The sequence below is a fragment of the Cynocephalus volans genome, chromosome X (assembly GCF_027409185.1).
Source record: "Cynocephalus volans isolate mCynVol1 chromosome X, mCynVol1.pri, whole genome shotgun sequence".
Lineage (NCBI taxonomy): Eukaryota > Metazoa > Chordata > Mammalia > Dermoptera > Cynocephalidae > Cynocephalus > Cynocephalus volans.
In genome coordinates, this window is record NC_084478.1 from 41,638,023 (window position 1) to 41,652,992 (window position 14,970).

Sequence of the window (14,970 nt, forward strand, 5' to 3'; positions counted from 1 at the left end):
TTTTGTCTGTTCCAGAATGGACTTTTGCTTCATGCATCTTTATATTTTTAATGTCTTTGAAAGAATTTCTATATAATAAATAGTCTTCCTTATTGATGTGTTTGTTGATCTCTCCTGAGGAAATACAAATTTTTCCATAGATAGCCACCTTTGTATGGTTTCTTTTTGTGTGTTTCCATTGTGCATAATAAGAGAACTAGAGACAGCAAATACCTTCTCACAGGTGTGACACACGTAAGGCTTTCCTCCAATATGCCTACGAATGTGACAGGTCAATGTGCTGGCTTAGGCCCATCTCTGTCCACTCCTATCTTAGACATATGGCTTCTCTCCACTACATATCTTTGAATAAGTCTTGATATTGTTAGAAATTTCAAATTGTAAATCACATACATCACATTTACAGCATTTTTTTCTCACCATGATGCATGCAACTATGGGTGACTAGCTGGCATGTTTGAGCAAAGCCTCTACCATGTAACTCACATTTGTATGGCTTCTCACCTGTATGAGTTCTTACATGAGTTTTCAGCTGGTTACACCGTGTAAATATCTTTCCACACACGTGGCAGATGTTGAATTTGACTTCTTTGTGCATACTCATGTGCCTTCTCAAGCTGCTGGCTTCTTAAAAGTCTTTCCCACACATGTTACGTTACACATCGGCTTGGCCTTGGAATACTTCTGATCCAGCTCTTCCCCAGAGTTCTCCAGCTTGTGAGAATTCTTGACACTGGCCATATTAGACACAGAGTGTTCTCTCAGTACAGATGAGTTGTGATTTTCCACAGTTCTGTTTCACTATTAGAGTTTAAATGGAGATATCTTGTGCTGGAAATGTATTTCTCACAAGGGACGTCAACTCGAGTTCTTTTTTTTTTTTTTTTTGTGGTAAGCACCATATAATTTCCAAGGAGAATGTGTTATGTGGGGGCAGAGAAGGAAGAAAAACCAAGAGAAACCCTTAAGAAAAACATGGCAATTCACACAAAAATGCTTCCATGAAATACTTTTTAAAAATAGATAAATTCAATTTTAAGTGATATTTTGCCCCATGACTAATACTTCCTCATTGTTTTAGTGTTTATAAAAGGCATAATACATACATCTAGAAAATTATTTCTTTACCTACAAAATTGTTAGAGCACCTTCACCAGATTGAGTTTTCCAAAAGAACAAAGAGCTCATAGTGCTAAGAAATCAGTAAACTAAGTCTTTGGATTCATTTAGTTCCTATCACATCCATTAATTTTAAGACCTGTACCTTGAACCCTTATGTACTGGGCTAAAACTGCTCCTTTTTCTGCATATGGCAGTAAAAAGTAATCAGGGAAACTAAAAATCTGATTCTCTTTGTGTGGGTTTAACTCAAAGATCACATTGTTAGTCCAAAGAACTATCTCTGCCACTTTAAGCTTAATCTACGACGGTACTTCAAACAGTTTGTGGAAAGATTTGTATGATCTTTCAATTTTATTTTTCCACAAACTTTCTGAAGTACCCTCTTATATTTTAGAATCTGCCACCAGAGCAAATACTAAAATTTTAAAATAAATTACTCATCCTGCCCTGGTCTCTAAACAAGAACTTACAGATGTTACAAAAAACGCTTTTTACTCCACCTCACAATACAAAACAGTAAACATTAAATGAAGAACAATAACCATAAGCTCATATCTTTAAAAAATGGATGCAACAAAGCTTCTTCTGCTGTTATTCTTGAAGCTGGATTTAGATCTAGAAGTTTATCAAGCAGGTCATAAGCTTCATCAGGTACCTCACCCCAGCCTTTTAAACTGGCAATATATTCATCAAAACGACTTCCACAGCCTTTACCGTCCCCTTCATATAATGAATTCCCTGAGTGTTGTACTTGAGGTGTTTGTATGTTGTGAGAAGCTTTATGGTCAGTCTTCTCTGAAAAAGTTGGGTCATGAGAAGCAGGTCCTTGTATATCACTTGTTAATTTGGGAGTGTTAGAATCTATACCCCTGAGTCTCTCACAGAATTTTCTCAAGTCTTGTGCTGGGACTTCTTTGCTACATAATACTGATTTGCCAAAAGTTTTAGCACCTTGGATAGTTTCCCTGGATCCCCAAATTGTCATGATTTGAGCCAAAACAGTTAAGTCATCACTTGCTTTATAAAATGGATATCGTCCACTAAGCAAAGAAAGGAATATGACACCTGCAGACCACATGTCAATTGCTGTAGTTTGATTGGGGCACTTTGTCAAGACCTCTGGTGCTCTGAACCCTGGTGTACCTGCCCTAGGAGCAACCTGCTGATGCCTTGAAAGGCAAATACTGCAAACTTTATCTGTTGCATAGCAGTCACAGGTCAGGCTAGCCGGGCAAGAACCGGCAGTTTTCCTCATCACACCACTATTCATTACTTTTGTAGAAATAACCTTCTTTTTTGTTGCTAACTTTCTTGATACTACATCTGCAGTCTTTGAGTGCTTCATGATTTTCACTGCAGGGCTCTCATGTGAAATGGAGCTGTGTATATTGAAATTTCTTTCTCCAAAAACAGAGCGCTGGACAGAAAGGCCTACAGATCCCTCCTTTCCATCTTTTCCTTGTTTAATCTGAATCTGTGCATTTGTGTATGGTCTTTTAACAGAAGTTTTTGTGGTGGACTGCTGATCCAGCTCCTTAGGTGCTGGGCCACTCAATGAAATCTTGTTTCCTGTGATTATGTGGGATTTGTTTTGTGAACAACTTTCCTGCTGAGCTTCAGAGTGCACAAATTTGAGAGGCTCTATTTTCATATCATGGGTTCCTTGGGCCAAACCAAAGTCTACCAAGGTGTACTTTTTCAGGCGCCTATTATATAAAAAATTGCTGGGCTTGACATCACAGTGAACAATACCAAACTGATGAATGCGTTTCAAAGCTCTGACCAGATTAAACATATATTCCCGTACTTCTTGAAAGGAAAGAGAATTCAAATTGTCCAAAAAGGACTCATGCTCCAGATATGGCATAGCAATAACCACATGATCATTTTTCCTAAGGCAGTATTTAACTCCCATGACATTGTCTTGCCCCCCAGCCACTGTTAGACACTGAAGTTCAGCTGCAATTCTTCTAGGATGACTTGTCGGAATTAAGTGTTTTAGAGCAATTTTCTCTTCACATCCTACTTGTAATTGTGCTGTGGCTAAATATACAGAGCTGAAAGTGCCTTCTCCAATTTTGTCCTTAATTTTAAACACACTACCAAGCTGTGCTACAGCTTCATAAAGCTTCTCAATATCTTTTTTAATGCCTGGAAGTTTAAAATTCTGCTCATACTTTTTTAAAGACCCATCAGCCTGAAACCGATCACGCAGAGGAGAAAAGAGAAAAAGCCATTGGCTCATCCATCTGAATTCCCAAAGACGCCTCCTTCACAAAACAACTGGGATGCAAATGGCCAGCTAAGAGGTCATATCCACAGGAGGAGCAAAGCAGCTGTGAAAATCGGAACACTGCAGGGGGCCGAAGGGAGAACCTCCCAGTCCAGGAGCCCCACCAGCGGCGGCGGCGGCGGGAACCGGGTAGGGGACTGCTAATGCAGCGAGCGTGGGCACCAGCGATTGGAGAGATTACGACTTCTGTGGCTCCCTAAATGCCTGGGTCGCCGCCTCCAAGAGCTCCCCACCTAGAGAGTCAGCCAAATGCGCCTGCGCAACACTTCCCGCCGCGCAGCTTCTAGTTGCTCATGCGCACTATAAAGCCCTTGGCGCCACGGAATCCGCCACAGCGCTTGCGCAAGAGGTCGGGTTTCTTCCCTGAGGCTTGGTTAGAGCCGCGGTGTTGGTAACATCAAGATCAAGGGTTCATATCCCTATACCGGACAGCTTGTCCTGAAGCAGTTCTCAGCAGAAATCTTCTGACACACCACACTCTCAAAACCTTTTACTCCTGATTGCTAATTAAAGCAGAAATTTTCATTTGACAAAATTAATTTAGGGCTCTCGTCCAAGATGTCTAAGAGTGAATTCTACAGTGCCATAGTCCCACAGTCTGGGTAAAGGAATAAACTTTATTGGGAAGAGCTATTAACTAAGGATTAGCAAGAGAAGCCATAGTGTTGCCAGTAAGATTGTGGGTCTGTGCTACAGCAAAGGAATCCTGCCCTATTGTTCTTCTTTCTTACAGGGCACATATGAGAATAATCTTATTAGTGAAGTTCAAACTACTTGGGCAACAGGTAGTCTGTGTTTAGATGCCAAGTGATTATAAGAGGTGTCTGGGAAAACAGGGTGCCCAGCAAACAGAGAACTTGGGGCCTGTGGAGATTTGAATTGGGTGCAGAAATGGGGCACTCCTGACCAGTTGTACAGTCAACTCAGAGTAAGTTCCCAGCACAACTTTCCAATACTTCTGCTCATCTTTCTCTGCATGGAGACACCTCTTTTTCTTTTTACTTTTAAAATGTGGCTACTAGAACCTTTAAAATTACATATGTGACTCAAACGTTATATTTCTATTGGATTGTGCTGGTTGAACCAGAAAGGATCCTGCTTAGTTTCCAAGATTAGACGAGATTGGACACTTTCAGGGTACTGTGCCCATAGACTGATGCCTAGTAAGGGCCCAGTCTCTCTGCTTCCAAGATGGTGACTTGTTGCCACATCATTCAGAGGAGATGAACACTGGAGTCCTCACGGAAAGGGACAGAAAGGGAAATGAGCTAAACGCTGCGTGAGCCTTCTTTTAATCCGATTCATGAGGAAGGAACCTTTATGGCCTAATCACCTTCTAAAGTCCCTTATTCTCAATACTGTTACATTGTTTCAACATGAATGTTGTAGAACCACAAATATTCAAGCTATAGTGTAGAGGATTCGTTTGGTTATCTTCATTAGAAACCTTTAGTTTTGTGCAGAAAATGCTGCTTTTAAGCTTTATCACTAGGAAATGTATTCTTTTATTTTTTGTTAATTTAAATTAGCTTTTTTTGTGTATATGATACTATAGTTCCTCTTTTAAATGTCTCACTTTACCTTTATAGTATACTTAAAGGTCAATTTGATGGAAACAAGGTTTCTGTCAAATTTATGAGGGCCTATTATTCAAACAATTTTATTTTATTTTTTAAAATTTTTTATTTTTTTCTTAATTTTATTTTGTCGATATACAATGTGGTTGATTGTTGTGGCCCATTACCGAAACCACCCTCCCTCCTCCCTCTCCCCCCTCCCACCCAACAATGTCCTTTCTGTTTGCTTGTCATATCAACTTCAAATAATTGTGGTTGTTATATCTTCTCCCCCAGCCCCGGTTTTTGTGTGTGTGTGTGTGTGTGTGTGAATTTATATATTAATTTTTAGCTTCCACCAATAAGTGAGAACATGTGGTATTTCTCTTTCTGTGCCTGACTTGTTTCACTTAATGTAATTCTCTCAAGGTCCATCCATGTTGTTGCAAATGGCAGTATTTCATTCGTTTTTATAGCTGAGTAGTATTCCATTGTGTAGATGTACCACATTTTCCGTATCCACTCATCTGATGATGGACATTTGGGCTGGTTCCAACTCTTGGCTATTGTAAAGAGTGCTATGATGCACATTGGGGAACAGGTATACCTTCGACTTGATGATTTCCATTCCTCTGGGTATACTCCCAGCAGTGGGATAGCTGGGTCGTATGGTAGATCTATCTGCAATTGTTTGAGGAACCTCCATACCATTTTCCATAGAGGCTGCACCATTTTGCAGTCCCACCAACAATGTATGAGAGTTCCTTTTTCTCCGCAACCTCACCAGCATTTATCGTAAAGAGTCTTTTGGATTTTAGCCATCCTAACTGGGGTTAGATGGTATCTCAATGTGGTTTTGATTTGCATTTCCCGGATGCTGAGTGATGTTGAGCATTTTTTCATATGTCTGTTGGCCATTTGGATATCTTCCTTAGAGAAATGCCTACTTAGCTCTTTTGCCCATTTTTTAATTGGGTTGCTTGTTTTCTTCTTGTAAAGTTGTTTGAGTTCCTTATATATTCTGGATATTAATCCTTTGTCAGATGTATATTTTGCAAATATTTTCTCCCACTCTGTTGGTTGTCTTTTAACTCTGTTAATTGTTTCTTTTGCTGTGCAGAAGCTTTTTAGTTTGATATAATCCCATTTGTTTATTTTTTCTTTGGTTGCCCGTGCTTTTGGGGTCGTATTCATGAAGTCTGTGTCCAGTCCTATTTCCTGAAGTGTTTCTCCTATGTTTTCTTTAAGAAGTTTTATTGTTTCAGGGTGTATATTTAAATCCTTAATCCATTTTGAGTTGATTTTAGTATACGGTGAGAGGTATGGATCTAGTTTCATTCTCCTGCATATGGATATCCAGTTATCCCAGCACCATTTGCTAAAGAGGCAGTCTCTTCCCCAGTGTATAGGCTTGGTGCCTTTGTCAAAGATCAGATGGCTGTAGGTGTGTGGGTTGATTTCTGGATTCTCTATTCTATTCCATTGATCAGTGTGTCTGTTTTTATGCCAGTACCATACTGTTTTGGTTATTATAGCTTTGTAGTATAGTTTAAAGTCAGGTAGTGTTATCCCTCCAGCTTTATTTCTTTTGCTCAGCGTTGCTTTGGCTATGCGTGGCCTTTTGTTATTCCATATAAATGTCTGGATAGTTCTTTCCATCTCTGAGAAAAATGTCTTTGGAATTTTGATGGGGATTGCATTGAATTTGTATATCACTTTGGGTAGTATGGACATTTTCACTATGTTGATTCTTCCAATCCAAGAGCATGGGATATCTTTCCATCTTCTTGTATCCTCTCTAATTTCTCTCAGCAGTGGTTTGTAGTTCTCATTATAGAGATTTTTCACATCCTTGGTTAACTCTATTCCTAAGTATTCTATTTTTTTTGGTGGCGATTGTAAATGGGCAAGCTTTCTTGATTTCTCTTTCTGCATGTTCACTATTGGGGAATAGAAATGCTACTGATTTTTGTGTGTTGATTTTGTATCCTGCTACTGTGCTGAAATCATTTATCAACTCCAAGAGATTTTTTGTAGAGGCTTTAGGCTGTTTGATATATAGGATCATGTCATCTGCAAAGAGGGACAGTTTGACTTCGTCTTTTCCAATCTGCATGCCCTTTATTTCCCTCTCTTCTCTGATTGCTCTGGCTAGTACTTCCAACACTGTGTTGAATAGGACTGGTGAGAGTGGGCATCCTTGTCTAGTTCCTGTTCTTAAAGGAAAAGCTTTCAGCTTTTCCCCATTCAGGATGATATTGGCAGTGGGTTTATTATATATGGCTTTAATCATGTTGAGATACTTTCCCTCTATACCTAACTTACAGAGGGTCTTTGTCATGAATCAGTGTTGAATTTTATCAAATGCTTTTTCAGCATCTATAGAGATGATCATATGGTCCTTGTGTTTGAGTTTATTAATATGGTGTATCACATTTATTGATTTGCGTATGTTGAACCAACCTTGCATCCCTGTGATGAATCCCACTTGATCGTGGTGAATAATTTTACGTATGTGTTGCTGTATTCTGTTTGCTAGTATTTTAGTGAGGATTTTTGCATCTGTATTCATCAAGGATATCGGCCTATAGTTTTCTTTTTTGGTTATATCTTTACCTGGTTTTGGTATCAGGATGATGTTTGCTTCACAGAAAGAGTTCGGGAGATTTGCGTCTGTTTCAATCCTTTGGAATAGTTTGTAAAGAATTGGTGTCAATTCCTCTTTGAATATTTGGTAAAATTCTGCTGTGAATCCATCTGTTCCTGGGCTATTCTTTGTTGGGAGCTTTCTGATAACAGCTTCAGTCTCCTTTATTGTTATTGGTCTGTTCAGATTTTCTACATCTTCATGGCTCAGTTTTGGGAGCTTGTGTGTGTCCAGAAATTTATCCATTTCCTCCAGATTTTCAAACTTGTTGGCATATAGTTGTTTATAGTAGTCTCGAATGATTCCTTGTATTTCAGATGAATCAGTTGTAATATCACCTTTTTCATTTCTAATTTTTGTTATTTGAATCTTTTCTTTTTTTTTTTGTTAGCCATGCTAATGGTTTGTCAATTTTATTTATCTTTTCAAAAAACCAACTTTTTGATTCATTGATCTTTTGTATTGTTTTTTGGGTTTCAATTTCATTCAGTTCTTCTCTAATCTTAATGATTTCTTTCCGTCTGCTAACTTTAGTTTTGGATTGTTCTTGTTTTTCTAGATCTTTAAGGTGAACTGTTAGGTTGTTCACTTCCCATCTTTCCATTCTTCTGAGGTGAGCATTTAATGCAGTAAATTTCCCCCTTAATACTGCTTTTGCAGTATCCCACAGGTTTTGGTATGATGTGTCATTCTTTTCATTAGTTTCAATAAATGTTTTGATTTCCTGCTTGATTTCTTCTTGGACCCATATGTCATTAAGTAGAATGCTGTTTAATTTCCATGTGTTTGTATAGTTTCCAGAATTTCATTTGTTATTGATTTCTAATTTTAATCCATTGTGGTCTGAGAAAATACATGGGATCATTCCAATTTTTTTGAATGTGTTGAGACTTGATTTGTGACCTAATATATGATCTATCCTGGAGAATGATCCATGTGCTGATGAGAAGAATGAATATTCTGAGGTTGTTGGATGGAATGTTCTGTAGATATCTGCCAAGTCCAATTGGTCTAGAGTATGGTATAGATCTTGTGTTTCTCTGCTGATTCATTGCCTAGATGATCTGTCCAATATTGACAGTGGGGTGTTCAGGTCCCCTGCTATTATGATATTAGTGTCTATTTCCTTCTTTAGGTCTAATAGAGTCTGTTTTATAAATCTGGCTGCTCCAACATTGGGTGCGTACATATTTATGATTGTTATGTCTTCTTGATGGATCAGTCCTTTTATCATTATGCAGTGTCCCTCATTGTCTCTTTTTATGGTTTTTAGCTTAAAGTCTACTTTGTCAGATATAAGAATAGCTACTCCAGCTCGTTTTTCTTTTCTGTTTGCATGGTAAATCTTTTTTCATCCTTTCACTCTTAGTCTATGTGAGTCTTTATGGGTGAGGTGGGTCTCTTGAAGGCAGCATATAGTTGGGTCCTCCTTTTTGATCCAGTCAGCCAGTCTGTGTCTTTTGATTGGGGAATTTAAGCCTTTTACATTAAGAGTTGTTATTGAAAGGTGTTGATTTATTCCTAACATTTTATTGATTGTTGTTTGGTTGTCTTAGGTGTTTTTTGTTCCTTGCTTTCTGATTTACTGTTTGTTTTCTGTGTTTGTTGGTTCCTTAGGTTGTAGATAGCCTTTTGTTTGTTTGTTTTCTCTTCATGAATGCCATTTTTATTATACTAGTGGGTTTAGATTTTTCTTGGGTTTTTATGGCAGTGGTAGTTATTTTTCAGGATCCAAACCCAGTACTCCTTTGAGAATTTCTTGGAAGGGTTGTTGTGTGGTGGTGAACTCCCGCAGTTTTTATTTGTCTGAGAAATATAGTATTTGCCCTTCATTTTGGAAGGATAGCCTTGCAGGGTAGATTATTCTTGGCTGACAATCTCTGTCTTTTAGTATTTTGAATATATCATCCCATTCCTTTCTGGATTTTAGGGTTTGTGATGAAAAGTCTGATGTTAGCCTGATTGGGGTTCCCTTATAGGTGATTTGATGCTTCTCTCTTGCAGCTTTTAAGATTCTCTCTTTGTCTCTGAGTTTTGCCAATTTGACTATAACATGTCTTGGAGAAGACCTTTTTGGGTTGAATACGTTTGGAGATCGTTGAGCTTCCTGGATCTGAAGATCTGTGATTTTTCCTATACCTGGGAAGTTTTCTGCCACTATTTTGTTGAATATGTTTTCAATGCAATCTCCATTTTCCTCCCCTTCTGGAATACCCATGACTCGGATATTTGAATGCTTAAGGTTGTCTGATATCTCTCTCAGATTTTCTTCAATGCCTTTGATTCTTTTTTTTTTTTGGTCTGCTTGTGTTATTTCAAACAGCCCATCTTCAAGTTCAGAGGTTCTCTCTTCAACTTCCACAAGCCTGTTGGTTAAAGTTTCCGTTGTGTTTTTTATTTTTCTGAATAACTTCTTCAGTTCGGCAAGTTCTGCTACATTTTTTTTCAGGGCATTGATTTCCTTGTACATTTCCTCTTTCAGGTCCTGTATACTTTTCCTCATTTCATCATGATGTCTAGCTGAGTTTTCTTGTATCTCATTCAGTTTCCTTAGAATTATCACTCAAAATTCCTTGTCAGTCATTTCAAGGGCTTCTTGTTCTATAGGATCTAGAGCTTGAGATTTATTATCTTTTGGTGGTGTACTTTCTTGATTTTTCGTATTTCTGGTATCTTTTCTTTGATGTTTATTCATTGTGGCAGGGGGTTTCACAGTCCACCGGTTTGAGACTATTGACTAACTAAGATGTAGCTGTGGTTGCCAATTTGGTATGGCTACCTCAGTGACTCCATGTTCCGTGTGCTCTGGCCCGGGCTGGTGGGATACACCGAGGCACCGCAGAGCGTGTGGTCTCTGCAGAGCTTCCCCTTCCCCTGCGGGATATCTCCCTGCTCTGTGCGCACTAGGCCGGGCTTGAGATGGAGCCGGGTTGCGGCGGTGAAGCCTACCTGCTGCTGGATCATGCAGCGGCGGCCCCCCCACAGGGTGTGTGGACTCTATGGAGCCTCTATCTCCCTTTCTGGATGACTCTGTGATCTGTACACATTGGGCCGGGCTGCTGGATGGCACGCTGCAGCAGCATGGACCCCATGGAGTTCCCGCCTCCCCTGCCAGACATCTTCCCACTCTGTGTGCACTGGGCTGGGCTGGGAATGAAGCCAGGTGACGGCGGTGAAGCCTACCTGTTGGATCACGCAGTGGTGGCCCCGCAGGGTGTGTGGTCTCCGCGGAGCTTCTGCCTCTCCCGCTGGATGTCTCCCTGTCTTGGCTGCAGGTTGATTCGCTTCCAGCTCCAGGGATGGGCGTGTGGGGGCAGGGGGTCAGAAGCCGCGGTCACCGCTGCAGCCCGGGTGACACACGAGGCTCAGGCCTCCATGTTTCCACGTCTAGTTTTGAAGGCTACGAAGTCCAAAGTTCAGGCAACACTTCTGATGAGGGTCTCTATAGCAATGCATGGGTCTCACGTGGCAGAAAATGGCAGAGCACAGAGAGAAACATCAACTCGAGTTCTAAATGATCATTTCTTTGTGCAACTTGTTCTGTTACAGGTGTGGAGAATTTATTTGTTATCTAGAAATAATTCAACATTTGCATTCTCTGAAATGTCACTGGGATATTGCACTTTTATTCTGCCCTGTTTTCTGGGTATTGAAAGTCTTTTTAGTTTGAGATAATGTCTTTGCTAAATCCTCTTGTTGAGGATATGCCTGAACTCCATCTATCTGTTTCATTCCATTTTTGAATCAGGAATTATTTAGAAGAGTTTTTAAAAATTTTCAGGTGGCTTGATTTGTTTTAGTAATTTTTAGATTTAATGGCTTAGAGTCAGAAAAATGTGGCCTGTATAATTGTTTTAGAAAGTGAAGTTTTCTTAATTTTTTTTTTCCCCACAAATGTTTGGTGGACGTTTGAGAGAACGTTTAGTACCTGTGAGGTATAAAGTTTTATTATATGGAGATTTAACCAAATTGATCATAATATTCACTACTTTGCATGTCAAATCAGACAGTTGTGTTCAAGTTTTACACAAAGATTTAGAAGAATTCTGATGTCACCTTTATTTACCTTTATAGGTAATATTTTTTCTACCCTCCTGCCCCCGTGTTTTTTACATCTTTGTTGCTTCTCTCCTGTCTGCTGTATTTGTCACTTCTGGTTTTCCTATTGCACCTCTTGAATCTAGAATTCACGTTTCTTTTTTTTTTTTTTTTTGTCTTTTTTCGTGACCGGTAAGGGGATCGCAACCCTTGGTGTGGTGTCGTCCGCACCACGCTCAGCCAGTGAGCGCACCGGCCAAAGAATTCACATTTCTTATATGTCAGCTGTTTACCTCTTTATTCCTTTCTTTGGAATTCTAAACATTCTCTATTGACTCAGTTTTCTGAAGTTTACTACGTGTATTTATATTTCAGAATTTAGTAAAAATTCGTTTTCATTTGAAAGTAAACTTTCCTGATCTGATTGTTCCTTTTTGAGAGCAACAACACTGTTGCAAATTATGTTTGGAATTAAAATTGGAAATTAAACTTTCTCTTCTGTTCTGTTTCTGTAATTTTCCCCCCCAGAATGCTACATCTTTCCGTGTTTGCTGATTTTTAAAGTGTTTCTTAAAATGCCTTGTGGGGCCACTTTCCCAATTTTTAAATATTTGACAAAGGGACAGTAAAATATTTTCTACTTTTCTTCTGTAGTTGTATTTTTCTTGGTTAGAAATTACTTGATTACAAATTATTGTAAAGATCAGGAAGTTCAATGCTTTATTAAGCATTTGTTTTCAGCCACTCAATAAGCAGGCACTAGTGGGTGGTGTTTTAGGTATTTATTTTGGGATTGAAAATTGCTCCCTGGTATCCTCAGCTGAGCCAAGTAGGTTTTTCCTCTACGTTCATTGTGGCAGCTTGAAGTTACTTGGTGCCTTATGCCCCTTATCTAGGTGGCCAAACCACTTCCGTTAAGTGCTTTCCTTATTTAGTGAGCCGTGGTGCCAAGTGAGCCAGAAGGCAAGTGCTGCAACCCACATGCTTCCTGTACAGCACACAGATCCCTTCCATTTGCCCACTGCTCAGAGTTTGGGGGTATTCATGGGCTCTGTTGGGGAGTCCCATAGACTTGCTTTGCAGGTTGATCTTCACGATGGTTGGAATTGTGGACTGACACTAGTTGCTACTGCACTCAGCAATCCCCATCTGCTTCTTGTCTGTCTGATCCCCTGAGAACATCCTTCCCTGTTCCCCAGCCCTTAAGAATGTTTGTATTATTTATGTCAGTGAAATTTGGGAGGAAAAACTCAAACTGTAATCTTGAAATGGGAGTTCCCCTGCTACGTTTGACCATTTGATGCATGGTGAAATGAAGTGTACAGGGAACGCAAGCTGTTTCAACATGCTAAACCAGTTTTCTCCTCCCTTCCACCCAAAATACCTTTCAAATAAAGATCTTTTTTGAATCATGAACACCCAAATCAGATTATTCTTAGTGATTTAAGAGGAAGCAGAATTGGGGGATGGGCTTTAGAAATGGCTATAAATGTTAGCAGTTCTTATTCAAGGGAACAGAATTACTGAAAATTGCCTCAGTCCCTGAGAGTAAATGCACAAATAAGCGAAAAGAAAGCCAAGTAATATAGAATGTATTAACTGGAGTTGCGTTCCCAAACTACAATGCAAAACTTTAGGAAGCTAGGATGCATCATTTGACTTTTCCCTCACTATATATTTCTTACCATGTAATGTTTTGAAAGGGCGGTCAAAAGCATACCCACCAATGTTCAAGACACAGGACAAGTGTGATGGTTTGACTGCTCTGAGAATCTGGAACTTACAAAACAAAATCTTACTCATGTATTATATAACCTATTAAGATATTTGAAACCTCCTTTACAAAACATTACCTAGTCAATGTCCTAGAAAAAGGTCAAGAAGACAAAGTCAAGTCAGGAAGTCTTTGGAGGAGTACAGGTGGAAGACAAACACTGGGTATCCCCTGCACACCAGTCCCCCAGACTTCTGTATGAAAAACTGATCAATACCTAAAGAGAAATCATTAGATGGATAGTGGGATAAATAATGTAGTCCTCACAGATGTCTATGAAAATGAGCACCACAGTGAACCGCTATTGTGTAACCAAACTGATTTGAAGTAATGTTCTATTTGAAAATAAACCAATTGATTAAAAGGGACAATCTGGGATGTGGGAAATGATGAGAGGAGGAGAAAGAGACTTAAGAAAAACACTTCACATACTATTTTTAAAGTTATCTTCGACATTATTTCTATGCATCATTTAACTATAAGATGCAGTGGAAGGTAACTAAATAGTTAAGAAAAGTTTCCTTATAAAAATATTCCAGTTAACAAATGACTGGGTTTCTGACAGGGAGGGAGGGAGGGGGAGTGAGAGAGAGAATATGAGAATGCTTATACAGACATAATCAATTCCAGTACCATATTTAGACCCTAATTTGGACAAGCTTATAAAACAAAAAAGTCTGAGAGACTACTGGGGATATTTAACACTAAATTTTCAATATTAAAAATCATTAATTTTATAAAATGTGATTGAGTATACTGTGCTTATGTTAAAAGTTTATTTACAAATGAATTCATATGATGTCTAAGATTTGTTTCAAAATAATCTGGAGGGAATGGGGTGGTGAGAATATAAGGGGGCTGCAAAAAGTTCATAGAAAAAATGGAATTAGAAGATAAAAATAAAAAATACAAACTTTATCTCTCAACATAAGCTCCATCAAGTTAAAGACACTTTTGTAAGCGATGATAACCATTTACTCCATCCCTAAAGAACTGAGTGTCCTGGGAATTTAACTATGTCAATGCAGTCTATTTTATATTACTAACTGAAGAAAAAAAAAAAACGGGTGACATTTAAAGATTTTTTAAGATTAGGAAATAAAAAGACAGAAGGAGCCAAATCAGGACTATAAGGTGGATGCCTAATGATCTCCCATAGAAACTCTTGCAAAACTGGCCTTGTTTGATGAGAGGAATGAGCAGGAACATTGTCGTGGTAGATGACCGTCTGGTGAAGCTTTCCCAGGTGTTTTTCTGCTAAAGCTTTGGCTAACTTTCTCAAAACACTTTCCTAATAAGATGTTTTTGTTCTTTGGCCCTCCAGGAAGCCAACAGCAAAATGCCCTGAGCATCCCAAAAACTGTTGCCATGACCTTTGCTTTTGCCCAGTCCACTTTTGCTTTGACTAGACCACTTTCACCTCCTGGTAGCCATGGCACTGACTGTGCTTCATCTTCAGGATCTTGATGGGAAAGCCATGGTTCGTCTCCTATTATAGTTGGTTGTCCAAAGAAATGTTTCCGGGTCTCGATCCCACTTG

At 39.1% G+C, this 14,970-nt stretch overlaps 1 protein-coding gene across 1 annotated transcript; it reads right to left on the reverse strand.

Annotated features, from left to right (window-relative positions):
* Positions 1–1,645: 1,645 nt before the first annotated feature.
* Positions 1,646–10,710, reverse strand: LOC134367040 (cell division cycle 7-related protein kinase-like). The gene is given in 3 exon segments (XM_063083679.1): positions 1,646–3,346; positions 3,348–3,475; positions 10,662–10,710. Coding segments are annotated over 3 exon segments (1,878 nt in total).
* Positions 10,711–14,970: the final 4,260 nt, after the last annotated feature.